We start from the raw sequence: 18,883 nt of genomic DNA on the forward strand, positions 1-18,883 counted from the left end.
GGGTGGCCAGTGATAAACACTGCCCTTCACATCAAAGGGGAGTGCTGTGTGATCAAAACAGTGAAGGGGAGGGTAGGGACTAAATCAAAATAGAGTTGGAGGGAGAAATGATGCACTCCACTCCCTGCGGCGCCCACCTCTCCCTGAACAACTCCAGGGTGTTGGTGGGCACCGCGTGCTCCTTCTCCAAGGACACCCGGGCTCTAACGTAACCGCGGAAGAGGGGTAGGCAGTCGGCCCTAACGACCCCCTCCACGGCCCGCTGCCTGGACCTGTTGATGGCCAGTTTGGCCAGGCCCAGGATCAGACCCACGAGGAGGTCTTCAGACCTGCCCTCCTTCCTCCGTACCGGGTGCCCAAAGATCAGGAGCGTGGGACTGAAGTGCAGCCAAAAACAGAGGAGAAGGTTTTTAAGGAAATCAAAAATGGAGTGCAAACGCCCACACCCAATATATACATGGTCCACGGACTCCACAGCGCCACAGAACAAGCAGTTGGGCTGGGAGTCCGTGAACCACCGCAATCTGCGGTTGCAGGGGACTGCTGCGTGCAGCACCCTCCACCCCAGATCCCCAAGAGAAAGGGGGAGGACTCCCGCGTAGAGAGCCCTCCACTGGGGATCCCCACCGCCCGGTGGACTCCTATTTGTATCTGTCAGCCAGGACTCCCTTAGTGGCCCAGGTTAATCGCCCCAATCAGGGAACTCCTACTCACTGACATCCACCTGGCCAACCTCGTTCCAATCATGACAGGATCTAAAACAAAAAAATGACCGCATATGTAAAATTCTGTGCAATAAACATCAGTGACAGTCCAGAAAATCTGTGTTGATAACTTTTTGCCTAAAGGAAGTCCCTCATATGTCATATCCTTTGGATGTCCAGAAAACTTCAAAGTGACAGACCTCAAAAGGAGTTGTCTCTGATGGTGAACATGATAGGAGAAAAGAGAGTGATTTGGGTGAGAAACTACAGAGGTTAAAGCCAGTTTCAAACATGATTTGTGTTTACTGGTGGATGAAGGTATATGTTAAGAGGGTCACAAGTAAGAAAACCTCTAGTCATCCCCACACTGTAAGTAAAAAGAAAGGAAATCTGTCTGTCTATGCTGTAGAAGCTGTAAAGCAGCAAAACCACAGTCAAAAGCCTTTCAGCTGTCCTACAAAGCCACGGACCTGAAAACCAACTACTCACTTATCAATATTAGTGCTACCATTACCACTCAATGTTAAAGCTACAACATCTCATTAACTATTCTTCATAGAGCTCAAAGATTAATTTAACATTCATCTTTTTTTGGATTCAGCTCTCATTTCTAATCTGTCCATATGTGAGTTGTTATTATTTCTTATGTTTGGTAACTAATGAACTCACTCTTTTGTTTACACAAGTAAGCCTGGCTATATTGGCTCCTGTTAAAACATCAATTCATTGGCCTCAGAGAAAGATTTCTAAAAGGGAAGGGATTATTTTTAGATTAACCTTATTGTGACCAACCAAAGGGTTGAGTGATTAATGAACCAGTTCGTCCCTCCTTTATGTGTCCCATTTGAATCTGTAATAAAGTGGTGAGCCGAGCCTGGAACTAATCATAATACAAACCCCAACCAAGCCTCAAAAAACAGGCATATCCCTTTCCAGTAACTCCTACAAAACAGGACTGTCAAATGTAGGCTTTCCATTCCTTTGGACTGAGAAACGGACATTGAGTGGGGGACTTGTAACGTATAGTCATCCTAGAATCTGCACAAATTTTGCATCCTGAAAAGGGTGCCTGAGTTTCATTGTAGAGTGTTAACACAACATAGGAGACACAGTTACGGTGATAAGCTCAACCCATTTGACGTAGGGGATAAGTGCTGTGGCTGAGGGACTATGGTGTCATCCAGCATCCAACTCAGGTTTGGCTTCCCCAACAGGTAAGGTGCTGAAATACCACGAACCACCTGCTTCAGTGGGAGCTTGGAGCTTTGAGTATCTGTTCTGCGATTGGATGGAACACAGGCAAACAACTGAAACTTGTAAAAGAGAGGCCAACTCCTCAATTGGCAAACTGGAATATCAGGACCATGTGTATGGGATTGATAGGTGTCTTGCAGCTAATCTGTAAAACGTGCAGAACATTAATGATTGACATGGAATTTAAAAGCTGAAAATTGATATAGCATTCTAAATGGCCCTCTGAGATTACCTTGAATTGTACTTGAAGGAGAGTACTCTCATCGAGGATACACTAGACACCACAGGGATCCTGCTTTCGGTCTTTGATATTGAAGGAGGATTTTAGCAAAGCTCCTGACTCACTTGCCATATGCAAAGCTCCAGGTGCTGATGCTACACCACTTGATTTTATCAAACAAGGGAAACCAGCCTTCTGCATAATCACCTTTACCTCTGCCTGTACCTCAGGATATGTATGATGCAAAGAGTGTGACCCAATACAAGAACAAGAATGACTACTGTGACTGCAATGATTATTAAGACAACTTTCTACCCAGCATTGAGGAAATTGTACTTGCTTATACTGCCCTTACATACCTGCAGATCCTGGCAGACTGCATCTAATCTGAATCCCTGTATGGTTTCAGGCCAGGACAATCTACAATTGATATGATCTTCTTAGTCTGGCAGCTGCAAGTGTAATGCCATGAACAAAGGAGACCATAAACAAAGGAGACCACAATATATTGTTACAATTCTAATAGGAGGCAAGCACTGGTAACAAGGCCAGCTGCTTCACAAAACATACCAAAACCGTAAATCTTTTATGTCTTCACCAAAGTGGGCAGTTATTTCTCTTTTGCACTACCGTCCAGAGAAAAAGACATACCTGCTGACTTTCTGCAATTAACTCAAAAAATAATTTGTTTATTAGAAAGAAAAGTCTTACAATAGATGGTAAAACTGCTTAACAACTAAGCTACTGTGTAGAATTGAATGATATCTGCTCGATCCTAAACACACACATGGCAAACAAGATAATACAACTTTGCAGAGATGATACGGATTTAAAATAAAACAAAAAAGGACAAAATACCACGGTGGACCAAGAGTCCAAACTTAGAAGTTAAAAATAGGAAGACTTCTCACAGTCCAGTTGATTTCCTGTTGACGACATCGAAATGCTGGCAGCTAAAGAATTGACAAGATTTTCAAATCAGATTTGAATCCAAATGAGACTCAGTTAGAAATCCAACTATTTCAATTTATTAGGTCTCTATAATATTTCTGCTGAGAGATGGAGAGAAAAGGATCATTGCAGCTGGTTCTGCTTTGGGGTTTTTTTTTTGTAATTTTTTAGAAGACATAGCGCTTTGCCTTCCAGCTTGGAAGACTTTCTTCAACTAATACGGTTCTGTATAGTAAAAAACATTGACTCCAATCTAGAGGCTGTTGCTAGGCAACCTTCAGCACAGGACTTCTTCCAACCAGCGTATTCAGTAATTAAAGCCATAAAAGCCAAATCTATTCACTCTTAAAAGCTTGGTTTGTCTTCACTCCACGAAATGACCTGACATTTTGTAAACAGTAGGTGAACCACAACACGTTATTTTTTCAACTTTTCTGTTCCAAGAAATCACATGGTATATCCTCTTCAGCACAGGAATTGCCCAAATACTTACATCTCTTCCAGCATTTTTCTTATCATCTTCATTAAGGGCTATGTGTTCCTGACAATATTGCCTTTATCAATCTTACCAAACCATTCAATCATGTGACAGAGACAGTCTCTTTAAGCTGTTGGAGAAACTTAGCTGCCCATTAAAAGCTCCTCAGTGCGATTTTGCCTTTCCATGACAACATAATAGTTGAGGTCAGTTATATTGAGGCAATATCAGATCCCTTTGAGATTTCCATATGGGGTCAAAGAGAGTTATGTTCTAATACAAACATCTTAGATTTATCTTTTTCTTTGCTGCTATAACATACCTTCAGTTCAGCTACAGAGGGGCTACTTAAACATTAGAACTGAGAAAAGCTTGTCCAACCTTCCAAGACAAAGTTGCACAAGTCCTCATCAGACAGTTGCTCAATACACCTTCAGCAGCAGATAGACAGACTTACATGTGCCTGTAAAGAGTTTAGTTGACCATCAGCTTTGGGAAGATAAATGTCATGGTCCAGGATGTTGCCAAACCAACATCTGTCAACACTGACAATGTGATTCTGGAGCTTGTTGATAGCTTCTCATACCTAGCCTCTACATCACCAGCAATCTAATGATGCTGAAATCAACACATGCATTACCAAAACTGCAGCTGACTGAGAAGACCAATCTGAAAATTTACGACATACATATCCTCAGCAAAACATATGCTAGGCAGGAGAAATGGCTGAACAATCCCTACCTTCACTGTCTGAAGCTTATCCTTGGCATCTCTTGACAGGACCAAATCATCAAGTCAAAGGGTCTGAAGTTTGTTAATTTCATCCACACACACTCATTGTTGACATTGTCCGACAATGTCTGAATTGGCTACATTAATCAGATGAATGATGGTTGTATATGCAAAGACCTTCTGTATGCTGAACTGTCCACTGGGTCATGAGTTCCTGGGTGTCCATACCCTTACCACAAGGAGCCCAATGAGCCAGCCTGGACTGTCTCTTGTTCTACTGCTGGCATGTGAGCTCAGATTATCTATTAGTTTCATCATATTACCACTTGAACAGAACCAAAGATGGACAGGTTAGTTGGATTGGCAGTGCTAAAAATTGCACTGCAGTGTTCAAGGATGTGCAGGTTAGATGAGTTTGCATTGGGAAAAACCCCATGAGTTTGGGTGGCATGTTCGTCGATGGGTTGGTATAGACTTGATGGTCCATATGGCCTCTTTCTGCACTGCAGGGATTCTATAATTCTATGACTTATGAAGTTAATATAGTCGCTAATTAATCCAGTAGGAATTCAGGAAGAACATATTTACCCAAATAATGCTACTTGCTACTATTGGATCATAGATGTTTACAGCATGGAACAAGGCCCTTCAGACTGTAGCAGCTATCTACTCTATTCCCATTTTCCAGCACTTGGTCCAAAGCTTTGTGTGCTGTGGCATTTCACATATTCATTTAAGTACTTCTTCAATGCTGTGATGGTTCCCACATCTAACACCCTCTCAGGCAGTGAGTTCCAGAAAAATTCTTCCATAAATCCCCTCTTTACATTAAACCTATGGTCCCTGGTTATTGACTAAGAGAAATGTTTCTTCCTACCCACCCCATCTATGCCCCATATAACTTTGTTTGCCTCAATCAGATGTGCCTTCATCCATCTCTGCTCTAAGGAAAACAACCCAGCCTGTCTAGTCTCTCTTCATAGCTGAAATGTTTCAGACCAGGGAACATCCTGGTGAACCTCTTCAGCACTCTCTCTGATGCAATCACATCCTTCCTGCAGTGTAGCTTTCAGAACAGCACACAATAACCAAAGTATAGCCTAACAAATGTTATATATGATTCCATCATAACCTTGCTGCTTTTATATTCAATGTGTTGACAAACAAAGCTGAAAATGTGTTGCTGGAAAAGCACAGCAGGTCAGGCAGCATCCAAGGAGCAGGAAAATCGATGTTTCAGGCATGAGCCTTTCTTCAGGAATGAGGAAAGTGTGTCCTGCTCCTTGGATGCTGCCTGACCTGCTGTGCTTTTCCAGCAACATATTTTCAGCTCTGATCTCCAGCATCTGCAGTCCTCACTTTCTCCTGATGGCAAGTATTGCATATGCCATCTTCACCACCTTATCAACTTGTCCCTCACACATGTATGCCAAGGTCCCGCTGCTCCTCTGTACTTTGAAAGTTTATCATGAACTTCTTTGCTTTGGTAATCCTCTTTTTAAAAGCATCATATCACACTTATCCACATACAATTCTATTTGCCAATGTTGTGCCCATATGGGGTGATTAAACCAATTAGTGTCAATGCATGTAAGGAGAAGCTTGATAAGCACATGAGGAACAATGAATAGAATCATGATTTGGAGATGCTGGTGTTGGACTGGGGTGTACAACGTTAAAAATCACACACCAGGTTATAGTCCAACAGGTTTATTTGAAAGCACACTAGTTTTCGGAGCACCGCTCCCACAACCACCTGATGAAGGAGTGGTGCTCCGAAAGCTAGTGCTTCCAAACAATCCTGTTGGACTATAACCAGGTGTTGTGTGATTTTTAACAATGAATAGAGGGTTCTATTGAAGTGAAGTAGGGTGGAAGACTTGTGTATAACATTGACACTGCAATAGCTTATTTTTCTTTCATAAAGTCTTTGTAATTCCCACGTAATTTCAATCTACTGTCAGACATTTCATGAAATAACTGAACTCAAAGAGAGGATACACATCATACCCCACTCCCACCTCAAAACCTTGAAACAGAGGGGAAAGGTCCCACATTGTCACGTCCATGATTATTTTTCCAAAACTAATTTAATGAATGGAATCACAGATTTGAGAGACAGAAAGGCACTCAGTTTCAGTTGGGAAAGCTATTTTGGAAGCGAGTTGTCTGAACAGTGCAAGAGTTAGTGTTGTAGAGTGTGAGCGTTTGAGATCTCCAGCATTATTGTGGAATTTCAGCAAGCTGTGCTACATTTCTTTGGCGATAATCGCAACATTGTACCTGTGTAAAACTTAGCCTGTCACCTGTTAATGAATAGTGCTTCAGTTTGCCTGGGGTTAACTACACTTCAGCATATCACTATAGCTTAGAAATGTTAATGCTGTCTTGCAGCACATGAAACAAGACCCAACAAGAGTACTTCAGTCTTCCATAATGACCTCTATGGAAATCTGAGATGTTTCTTGCTACTGTCATCCACTTCATGCTGTAAACTGGCCGACCTTCAATGTTTACATCCAAATCATTTATGTAAATAACAAAAAGCAATGGACCCAGTACCAATCCCTGTGGCACTCCACAGGCCTCCGGTCTGAAAAACAACCCTCCACCACCACCTTCTGTCTTCTACCTTCGAGCCAGTTTTATATACAAATACTTAGTTCTCCCTGTATTCCACGTGAGCTAACCTTGCTTACCCATCTACAAAAGGAACCTTGTTGAACGCCTTACTGAAGTCCATATAGATCACGTCTACCACTCTGTCTTAACAAACAAAGAACATCCTCTCATCAATCCTCTTTGTTTCTTCTTCAAAAAATACAATCAAGTTCAGGAGAAAATATTTCCCATCCTCAAAACTATGTTGACCGTCCCTAATCAGTCCTTGCCTTTCCAAATACATGTAAATCCTGTCCATCAGGATCTCCTCCAACAGTTTGCCCACCACTGATGTCAGGCTTACCGGTTTATAGTCCCCTGGCTTTTCCTTACCACCTTTCTTAAACCTATCCAATGTATTCCTAACTCTGAAGGATGTAGCACATTGCAGCAGAGGTGACTCATCCCGCAGCGATCATTCATAGACTAGCTGGGGGACAGTGGATGGTGTTGATAGGGTCTTCCTTCTTCCTGTGTGATCTTTAATTTTTTTTCACAATACTGCAGAGTTCCTCCATGTTGAGGCACTCTCACAGACTCCTGCCTGCCTTAGCAATGTGCTTCTGTCTCACTATGTGACTGGCAGCTGGAATTGCTGTAGGCCCTTTTAGTTTACTTCAAACCTCGCTGATACCCATGCTGGCCTTAATTTGGCACAGCTCCTGGACTTAGTTTCTTAACTGACTGACCATGGGAAGATAAGAATGAATGTCCTCTCACAGTCACTTCAATGTTCCATGGGTGTCCTGGTGTTGCCAGCTGCTCAACTTCCACCATGAGGACCTTTTGTACCTTCCTCTTTTCCAGCAAGGGATACAGAACTTGAGCCCGAATTCTACTCTCCTTGACTCCCTGATTCTGTGTCACTGTGTAAAGAGCCAGGGGAATGGACTGCAGTGCAGTGCACATCCCAACAACTATGTTTGCAATTAGTTGGGTCTGCCCCTTCAATAAATTCAGGATGTTGCAGGGAATGGAGGGTAGAGTTATAAAGAGAAGCTGGATAGGCTGGGACCTTTCTCACTGGAGTGTAGGATGTTGAGAGGTGACCTTTTAATGTTTTATAAAGTCATGAGGCATACAGATAAGGTGGATGACAGGTCTCATTTCCCTAGGCTGGGGGAGTTCAAGACTAGGGGGCATATATTTGAGATGAGAGGAGAAAGAGTTAAAAAAAGACATGGGGAGTAATATTTTTACACAGTGGTTTGTATGTGGAATGAACTTCTAGAGGAAGTGGCCAATGGAAGTACAGTTACAACATTTAAAAAACACTTGGATAAGTACATGAAGGTTTGGAGGGATATATGCTAGGAGCAGATGGGACTTGTTTAATTTGGGATTATGGTCGGCATGGGCTGCTTGGACCGAAGGGTCTGTTTTGTGCTTATGATTCTTTAATCGGACTATGCCACTTTATTGCAGGATTACCAGGCCTACAGTTTCCATGGTAGATGAGCCAGACAGGAGGCAAAGTGGCTGAACTGGCCATTCTCACACCTATAAATGAGCTAGTCCTTGAGCTTGCTTCTTATAATTGGAGTCACCTCATTGACAAAGGTGAGACTGAAGGAAGGTGATGGGAAGGTGAAGCTTTCAAGGGCACATTTAGTGCTGCTGACAGAACCAGCTTGGTAACAGGCTCAAAGGGAGGGTCCATGATAGCCACTATAATCATACAGGCAAAAGTGAGGACTGCAGATGCTGGAAATCAGAGTCTAGATTAGAGTGGTGCTGAAAAAGCACAGCAGGTCAGGCAGCATCCGAGGAGAAGGTAAATCAACGTTTTGGGCAAATGCCTTGCATCAGGAATGAGACAGGGAGCCTTCAGGGTGGAGAGATAAATGGGAGGTGGGTGGGGCTGGGGAGAAGGTAGCAAAGAGTACAATAGGTGAATGGAGGTGGGGATGAAGATGATAGGTCAGAGAGGACGGTGGAGCGGATAGGTGGGAAGGAAGATTGGCAGGTAGGACAAGTCATGAGGACGTTGCTGAGCTGGAAGGTTGGAACTGGGGTAAGGTGGGGGGGAGGGGAAATGATGAAACTGGTGAAGTCCACATTGATGCCCTGGAGTTGAAGTGTTCCGAGACGGAAGATGAGGCGTTCTTCCTCCAGGCGTCGGGTGGTGAGGGAGCGGCGGTGGAGGAGGCCCAGGACCTGCATATCCTCAGCAGAATGGGAGGGGTAGTTGAAATGTTGGCCATGGGGTGGTGGGGTTGGTTGTTGCGGGTGTCCTGGAGATGTTCCCTGAAGCACTCTGTGAAAGAGTGTCCAGTCTCCCCAATGTAGAGGTGACATGTACAGTCATACAGGCAACCCTTATTTCATTTGTGATATTAGGGTTCTAATGCATTGGGGTTTGGTTAGAGCGTTGTGATGGTTTATTAATAAGACTATTGGTATAAGTAAAATATTTTGGGATATATAATCTGAGAGAGGAATCTAGCTGTAATTTTAATGCTGCTATTTCACTATGTTGGGTATTCACAATTTCCATGAGTTTGGAATGATCCTCCACCTTTCTGTTTCCTACTCAGGTGGACCATTGAATACCCCAGCTCTGAGGAGATAAAAGAGGAAGAGTCAGAGGATGCAGCAGCTCATTCTTTCTCTGTACCATGCACCAGCACAGATACTGGTATCTCAACAGGGTTTCATGACTTGGCACAGAGGGATGCACAAGCTGGTGAGGACACCTCACAGTCACCCATGCAGCTACTGGACAGAGAGAGAAATGGAACATGATTGTGGCAGTTGGAGGATTGTCACAATTGAATGGTCCATAAGGTGGCAGATGCTGGATGTTCAGTGAGAAGCATGTGAGGGCTTGAATGCTGTGGAAAGGACTTCAGAGATGTCCGCTCAGAATTACAGGGCATCTTGGTGTCTGGACAGCATCCACTACTCCTTATCCATCTCTGGAAGGCAGGGATGTGCAAAAGGACCTCATTGAGCAGCTGGTGACACCTAGACATCCTCTCAGGACAGATTTGAGGGGTCCAGCCATTCCTGCACCATTCAGCTTTAAGACATCACTATCTAGTGCTATGACAACAAGCAGAATTCCTGCAATGTTGCATGAGCATCCTCCCTGAATGGGCCCTCACAGCTGAAGACAACCAGAAGACTGTTTCTGCAAAATTATCCACAGCAAGAGTGCAAACACCTCTGAATTGCCGCTGAATGTGATGGGGTGGGGAGCTCTGTGCACAATTAGCGTCATGTTATACAGCATGGAAACAGACTCTTCAGCCCAACACATCATTGCTGACCAGGTTTCTTAAACTGACCTTGCATGTGGTAGGCTATTCATGTTCTTAGGGGAGATTTTCATTAGAAGACTCAATGTTGCATTTTGCACACTCTTTATCTCAGGCCGCACAAAGTGCAATACACAGGAATCATTTGGGACTCTTTAGTTGTAGCATACTGCTCCAGAGCCTCTTCTGACCTCTCCAACCTGTCTAAATCTACAGTCCGTGCAATGATTGTCCTTGTTGTACTATGGTTATCATTGTATCTTTATTTAACTGCCATCCAAGGCACCCTGACAGATGTTAGGAACCATTTCTTCAAGGGATAGCACTTGTCCCCCAACAGCCATCCCTCTATGGCATTAGACCAATGGAACATTCCTGGCACCTGAGATGTCCTCAATGTGTATGAATCGTTAATGCTGCCAAGGTATCGGACACACACTTGCGGTATTCATTGCTGGTGGCCACACATCAATTGAAAAACTGTAGATTGAAATTAATCCAGTAGATGAATATACAGGGCTGGTCTGCTGGAGACTTAATGGCAAATGTGAGTGGTCGAAGGCACCCAGTATCCTCAGGAAGCCTGCCTTTGCAATGAACTTGCTGGTTCTTTCAGAATGGCAGATGTGATCAATGTAAACTCAATTGTTGTACAGATTATTGGAACGTTGCATCAGTGAAAACCTAACTATAATGATGGGCTGCAGGCTGGGTAACCCCACCTGAACCTGAAAAACTGCACTTAGAAAATAAACTCAGGGCCGTGGTCACCATTTGGAGCCACTGGAACTGGCTGCCCTTCCACAGAATGATACAAAGAGATATAACTGTGGGTCTGGAGAGTCTCAGTCTCTGACAGTACAATGCCTCAGGCTTTGCAAACAGATCATTCTCTGTAAGTTAGTTGGTTGCCCAATGCCTTTGAGGCCCCACCATTTTTACCTCTGTAGTCTTTTGACCCTGAGCAGTTCAAGTGACATCCTTAACTTCAAGTGGATCCTACACCTGAACTTCTATCCTTCTTCCTCTCTTTCTCATTCTCCTTCTCTCCTTCCTCATCTTCCTCCTTACCGGAGGTTGTATCTCACATGGAGATCACTATCTTCATTTTCCTGCAGATACACAGGTTGCAGTGCGGATGGGTTAGCACTTTACAAAACACATCAGGTGTCAAATCCTCATAAAGTGTAAACAAATACAAAACCTTAACTCAGGACTGCTCTCACCTACAGACCTGATCTGCTGTGGTTGATCACTGATTCCAGCTGCTGTATTTCAATCTGCCTGATTAAACACAAATAATTGAAAACTGAGTTCTTCATCTACTTTTTGTACATCTACACACCATGTTATTGCAAGTGTAAGCTTTATTCAAGTCTATTGCTTTTTTAATGAACTTCAAAGCTCTTTAATTGGCCCTTTCAGTGTTGCATGAGGGCTCCAATTTTGAAGGCTATCAGATCATCATACTGAAGCATCTTGATGTGATAACATCTGGACCATGACTGAACGTCATCATCCTGGGTATTGTGCCAATGTGGGTAGAGAACAGTCTTGTCCTGGAAGGGTAATATTCTGTTCAGTGAGTGAGGGGGTGGCTCGGAGAGTGGGCAGTTGGGTTGAGCGGGTAGTTGGTCAGGGGATGGTTGGGTCATGGGTATTTAGGATGGGTTGGTTGGAAGTTGGGTCAAGTAATCTGGTTAGTGAGTGGTCAGCTTGGATGAAGGGGTAGTTAGGACAGGTAAGGTGGCAATTGAGTTGAGTGAGAAGTGGGGTTGGGTGGACAGTGAGGTCAGATGGGGTTAGGTCAGTATGAGTTTGTAGTCGGTTTGGGCCAAGGGAGTTGATGAGGGATTTGGATTGATGTGTGAGTGATGAAGGGGTTTGGGTGTGGTTCTCAGTTCAGTCATGCTGGCTAATTTGAGTTACATTTTCTGGGTAATTTCAGCACGTGCACCTGTCAGGACATCTGCAGAGAAGATTTTCCCTGTTTTGCAGGGATCTAGGATGAAGGGACATAAATTTGAAATCAGAACCAGTCTGTTGAGGAGACAAGTTAGGAAATATTTTCTTACACAACAGAAGCTGAGCGGTGGAAATTTTTCTTACAAAATTAGTGGATCTGAGATCAATACTTTTTACTAGCCAGGAGTTTAATGTGATATGGAGCCAAGGCAGGTAAATGAAGTTGCAATAAAGATTATCCATGATCTTATTGTATTATATAACGCAGGGGGTTGAATGGTCTACTTCTGTCGCAGGATTGTTATCAGTTCCATAAGTGTAATCCAATTATTGCCAGAGTGTTAACAAACAATGGTAATGAGTTTGAGCAGATACAGGCAACAGTACCACTTGAAAGTGCCCTCCAACCCACCCACCTTCCATACCCTGTCACTGGGTCAAAATCCTGGCACTCCCTCTGTAATGGCACTATGAGTGGGCTGCAGTAATTCAAGAAGGCATTTCCCCATCACCTTCTCAGGGGCGACTAGGGATGGGCCAGCCCAGCCAGTGATGCCCACATCTCATGAATGAATTTTTAAAATCCTACTAACATTAGTTAGGTTACGGAAAAATTCTAGCTTTAATTCACATCTGTGCACTCCAGTCCTTTGCATACAAGAGAATTAGAGGCCTCTGTGTTGATTCCACAGTAACTGATGATATTAGGAAAGTTGCATTAAATTTTCCCTCTACATGCAGGCTTCTAAAAACCTGAGCTAAAGAGCTGGCCCTCACTGGCACACGTCCTGGCACTTTGCAAGGGTGTGGAGATGATCCAAACATGTGGCATATGTTTATGTATTTGTTAAATTCACAAATGAGCTTTTGTTTCCCTCAGGTCCATGATCGCCTGGATCGACATTGCTGCGGTTTTAATCCAGACTTCTCAGAACCCTGTGTAGAAGATTTGCTGCATGAGAAATGCAGGAATCTTAAGGACCATCTGCTCGTGCATATCCTGGTATGTGAGGAACTGTAAATTTTAGAATGGTCCCATGCGAAAGGAAAGAAAATATAACATTTTTTACCTCTTGTTGCCGTAGAACATCACAAAGTACCTTCCTGCCAATTAATTATTTTTTGAAATCAAGTTACTTTTGTAATTGGAGATGTTGCAGCCAATTTGTACATAGCAAGATTCTAACATCAGCAATGTGATGATGACAAGATAATCTGGTTTTAGTGATTTTGTTGGAGGGGTAAATATTAACCAAAAGGAAAGCGAGTAGCTGTGGCCTATCAACATCTCATCTGAAATATGGTACCTGCAACAATGCAGCCCTCCCTCAGAACTGTGCCTGGAGTGTCAGCTTTGGTTTTGGGCTGAATTCTCTCAAGTGAGACTTGAGCCCACAACTTTCTGACTCAGGATTAAGGTTGTTGCTACTTACGGCTGTATTTTGTTGTCTCAGCAGTTCACGCAGTCTGAGGGTTTCAGATATATATCCTGACTATATGCCAGATGCTGACACCAATACTACTTATGAAGTTGTTCAACCTTCAAGGACTGCAGAGGCAAAGAGTAGCAGTAGGTTAGAAGTTGGAGTTTGTGGCTGAGGCTCAAAATCAGAAATAAAACTGTTTCACTGCTGGCAAAAGATGATATGGCATTGAAGGTAGACATTCAACCCATCATGCCTACCTACTACTCTCTTTCACTGACTGGCACAGTTCCACTGGCTCTGACATATTTCATCCATGAACCCTGGGCAGCAACTTTCAGCAGTTACTAGTGAAGGATATCACAGCCAATCTGATTATCATCATCCAACCAAGCACATCATGCTCAATGGTAGCTGGTTCCAAGGCTAATAAAAAAAAAATTGGCCCGTAAGTTCAAATGACCACTTCATGTCACCCGAGAGTCCTATACACGTAACATTCTGACACAGAAGAGTTGCTTGATAAGAATGGCAGTGGCATCATGTAAGGAGAGTGAATGGAGGTTGGGGGTTCGGCACTGAGAGATGAGAAGGAGGTATGAGTGCAGGGAATGGGCACCATTATTCTTGTGTCTAGAAGGTGTGTTTGTTCCCATGTTAATTGGTCGTAGAAGGTGTCTGGACATTCCTGAGAGTGGACTTCCCATAAAACCAAATCCTAGGGCTGGAATTAATGGATATGATGGGGTTTTGGATGAAGACATGAGAACTCCATATCGCTCTGTTTTTAGTAAGGGCGACCACATCATGCTCCACATAGACATTTAACTAGACAGCAGTGAGCCAGCCTGAAGATCAAGGAGTCTGGGGGAGGGGTCATGTAGGTTGGGAGCTATAAACCAATCAGAAGCTAGCAGTTATATTGACCAACAACACTGGATGGAAAGTATTGGCTGCTGCTGGCATGTCACCCACTCAGGCTCTGGATTGAAATGGACTCTGACCACAGGAGAGAAATGGTGGGGTGGGAGTCACAAGTGCAGGTTGCCGTAATGGGGGAGGAGTGCTGGCAGCAAGGATAGGTGGGTGTAACTGTCACAGGCCCCCCCGCACCCCCACCCCCTTGTGGATGCTAGCTGCTTTGATCTGACTAAAGTACTGACTGAGTCTCATTGAGGGAGAACCCCCCCCCACCCAAAAGTCCACAATCAGCAACCACATAGGTTCGCTGTCAAGCTTTTCACATGGTGACTGCCCCTGTCCATCACTTCATGGTTACCAGCGTTGAGATGAGACTCATTACTGGGCATTAATTGTGGCAAGCAGAAGGCATCCCACCATGAACTTTATTGGAGCGGATGCAAAAATATACCGTTGACCTCACCTACCACCATCCACTAAATTAAATGCCTCCTGCCAGCAAACTCACTATGAGGGTTGGCATTAAATGACATCCTATATTTCCCGAGTTAAATATCACCTCCCTCCATGTCACATACCTTCTCTTCTGCAGCCTTTCCCTGTGAGGTTTCAGTACCATAGACATTCCCCTTCCACATCCACATCCAGCAAAGTAACACAGTGTAGTGTATGTCAGAATGGAGAGATTGGCTGAATTCTGGTGTAGCACCCCATCTCATCTGTACAAAGAACAGAATTGTTCCTGAGTTATACCTGTAATGTGCTGCACTTGGGTCCATAGCATATGTATTGGCATACTGGAAAGGTAGCTGAAAAATGTGTTGCTGGAAAAGCGCAGCAGGTCAGGCAGCATCCAAGGAGCAGGAGAATCGACGTTTCGGGCATAAGCCCTTCTTCAGGAATTCCTGAAGAAGGGCTTATGCCCGAAACATCAATTCTCCTGCTCCTTGGATGCTGCCTGACTTGCTGCGCTTTTCCAGCAACACATTTTTCAGCTCTGATCTCCAGCATCTGCAGTCCTCACTTTCTCCATACTGGAAAGGTAGGTATCCATAAATGGCCAAGACTGCAAAAGCTAGAATAGTTGCCAGCCATTCACACATTTGCACAGGCATCAATGATTTTGAAATGATCTTTCTGTGCCCCAACTGTTTCCTAAAGTCTGCTATTTTTCCTGAAATGCAGCATCCTGCACTAGTTTCCCATCTCCTTGCCCACCCCCTCATGCCACCTGAATGTTATTCGTGTATGTGCGCCCACTTTCGTGTGTCTGTGGAATTCAAGGCCTTTCTGTGCCAAGGCTGTGGTTCCCCTGTTGGCTTACCTTGGACGTTCCACATACATATCACAAAACCAAACAAGGTTATCTTTGTCAGACTTATAGAATGATATAAACAGTAAAAATATATTTCATCCTCAACCAGAGGGCTGTGGATGTTCAGTCATTGAGTAAGACATCTATATATCCTCGGGGGTCCAGGGAGCTATGAGTTATTAGGACAGGGCAAGACACTGCAGTAGAGGTAGAATCTCAGGATTCATGTGCTGTAACTTCACTGCATCTGCATTTTAATAATGCATTACTGGCAGTTAAAAGTGCTTATCCATTATATTAATATTTCTTAACATAGCCCAACATTTTACAATTTATACCGATAAAAATTGATGTTTTAATCCTTCAAACACAAGTCATGTTCAATTTCTTACTACACAAGAATCGTAGAGAACTGACCTTTTATAAGGAGCATTCCATGCTGCATTTAAATTGATTGTGAACTTTCTACTCTAAGGTTAACTTACTGTCCTTGACACAAAAAAATGTCATATTCTTGATAAGGAAATCATTGAATAGGCACACACTCTTCCCGTAACCCTGACTCCAACCTGTAAATATGGATCTAAAATACCTTTATCTTCTTCCTTTAACTCAATGAACTGGAATGGGAAATTCCAAGAGTACATTTTACTTTGGTAAGTATCTCCCAGTGGATTATCAACTATATTGTCTAGAGTTTAGAAGAATGAAAGGTGATGTCATTGGAATGTATAAATTTTTAGAAAGGCCAGCCTCAGGAAAAATGTATGACCATTCAGCACTGACATGAGAAATCTATTTGTTTCCTGCACGTCAATTTGGAAAATATTTTGTATTGCTACTGTGCACTCCTATAGCTGGTTGCATGTCCTAATCCTCACTAGAAACACATCTGATCAGAGAAGGGAAGTTGTATTATAATTGGCACATAAGGCAGTAAAATAGCTCTGTACTTAGTATACTGCCAAGTAGCAGTGTCAATTTATTGAAAAAAATTCCATAGAGTAAATCAGTTAATACAGCAAAAAGAAACATTAAGGTTAGAAGGGGTAAGGGGTCATGTACAATTGATTTTTTTTAGCACATAGTGTCAAGAAATGTCTGGACATGGAGATTTGTCAGTGATTTCTCACACAGACCTCAATAACATGAGACATAATGAGGATTGGTAAAGGCGAAGATGGATGAATGAACAGGTGTTGTTCTCAAACAATTAGCTGCCTTTCAAAGCAACGTTGTTTTAAAAAGTATTGATAGCAGGTTACTTGCCAGCTCTCTGATCACCCATTAAGCAAACCAAAAAAAAACTAAATTTTTAAGGAAAGTAAAAACCAAGAGAGACAACAAGATGCTTTGCAAGTATACAAGAAGGAGCTGGAACTTTATTGCTGGAACAGCACAGCAGGTCAGGCAGCATCTAGGGAACAGAAGATTCCCTAGATTCTGTTCCCTAGATGCTGCCTGACCTGCTGTGCTGTTCCAGCAATAAAGTTTCAGCTTTGATCTCCAGCGTCTGCAGACCTCACTTTCTCCTACAAGAAGGAGCTGTCCAATCTCAAACCATTTCCAGCAATGAATTAATGATCAGTCCCAAACGATGTTTCTCTGTCTCTTTTGATTGCATTCTGGAAAGAAAGTTGACAAATGTACGCTCAATAAGCAAAAATCCCAGAAGAAAAAGGGTAGCACAACTATTATATACATTTCATTCCTTTGGAAGTAAAGTCCAAAACCAAATAACTAATTTGCCACCTGTCTTATCACATCTGCAGTTTCACAGCTTGGTAATTTTGTGCTGCAAATATAGAATTTCCTGATCTGTGCAATAATGTAGTCTAGTTCACAAGGTCAGGAAATTGTGCTTCTACAACACTAAGCTAAGTGCCTGACTGCGAGAGCAGTGTCTGAAACAGAGAATACAATGAATTAGCTTGATGCTTGCTGATGGGATCCACAGACAATAAGTTAATTTTCACAGCCATGCGAATAACATTCCCTGAGTCACCTCTCCATCAATTTCCTGGACATTTTGATTGCCTCTGTGTGATCAGACTGCTTTGCTGACATCAAGTGAGTGTTCAAACTCCAAATTTGAAAGATCTCAACCATCATTTTCTGATCTACTAGTCACAAAGTCTACTTGCTTGTCACCAATTCCTTTTCATTCACAATTGTCAGTCTCTGATTCAAATCCTTTACAATGTTGATGTTCTATTTATTCCTGAGTTTCAGACTAGACAGCCCCTCCACATAAAGTTAAAAATCACACAACACCAGATTATAGTCCAACAGGTTTATTTGGAAGCATTAGCTTTCGGAGCGCTGCTCCTTCATCAGGTGGTTGTGACTACCATCGACACCACTAACTGCCGGCTTAAAGTGGAGACGATCTCCAAAAACATCGCACACATTGGACAACCACCTGATGAAGGAGCAGCGCTCAAAAAGCTAGTGCTTCCAAATAAACCTGTTGGACTATAACCTGATGATGTGTGATTTTTAACTTTGTATACCTGACCAACACCAGCATCTCCAAATCATGACTTCCACCACAAAGTTCACTAAGTTCCATTTCTACAATATTGCCCACCTCATGCCTTGATCATCCCCAGAATTCAGTACACCCATCCTTTCTTTGTTAATCTCTTCCATTCAACATAATTTCTATGTTGTGCAAATCTTGGACCACTATATCCAGCAAAAAATCTTGGACTACTGTGTCCCACTGATTATTTACCCTGTGTCTATTTTTGCCCTTTCTACCCCCAATTTTTCAAAATTGTGCATTCCTGCATGATTTTATTACCCTCTGTTTCTCTGACTTCCTGCAGTGCAAAATTCAAGTCAACATCTAGCTCCTCCAATTCTTTTTTTTGCCTCACCAGCAATGTCTTTAGTCAATGTATCCTCCTTACTTGGAATCCCCTCCTAATCCTACAACGTCTCCACCACCCTTTAAATATATGTATGTCTATTCAACAAGGCTTTCAGTAACTCC

At 43.0% G+C, this 18,883-nt stretch overlaps 1 protein-coding gene across 3 annotated transcripts in view; it reads left to right on the forward strand.

Moving 5' to 3' along the window:
- Positions 1-18,883, forward strand: part of gask1a (golgi associated kinase 1A) — a 56,748-nt gene that overhangs the window by 31,393 nt on the left and 6,472 nt on the right. For all 3 annotated transcript variants that reach the window (XM_043688698.1, XM_043688699.1, XM_043688700.1), the window contains one exon: positions 13,106-13,228. In XM_043688698.1, coding sequence (XP_043544633.1) covers positions 13,106-13,228 — 123 coding nt within the window. The remainder of the gene's footprint in view (positions 1-13,105; positions 13,229-18,883) is intronic.

Source organism: Chiloscyllium plagiosum, chromosome 4 (assembly GCF_004010195.1).
Source record: "Chiloscyllium plagiosum isolate BGI_BamShark_2017 chromosome 4, ASM401019v2, whole genome shotgun sequence".
Lineage (NCBI taxonomy): Eukaryota > Metazoa > Chordata > Chondrichthyes > Orectolobiformes > Hemiscylliidae > Chiloscyllium > Chiloscyllium plagiosum.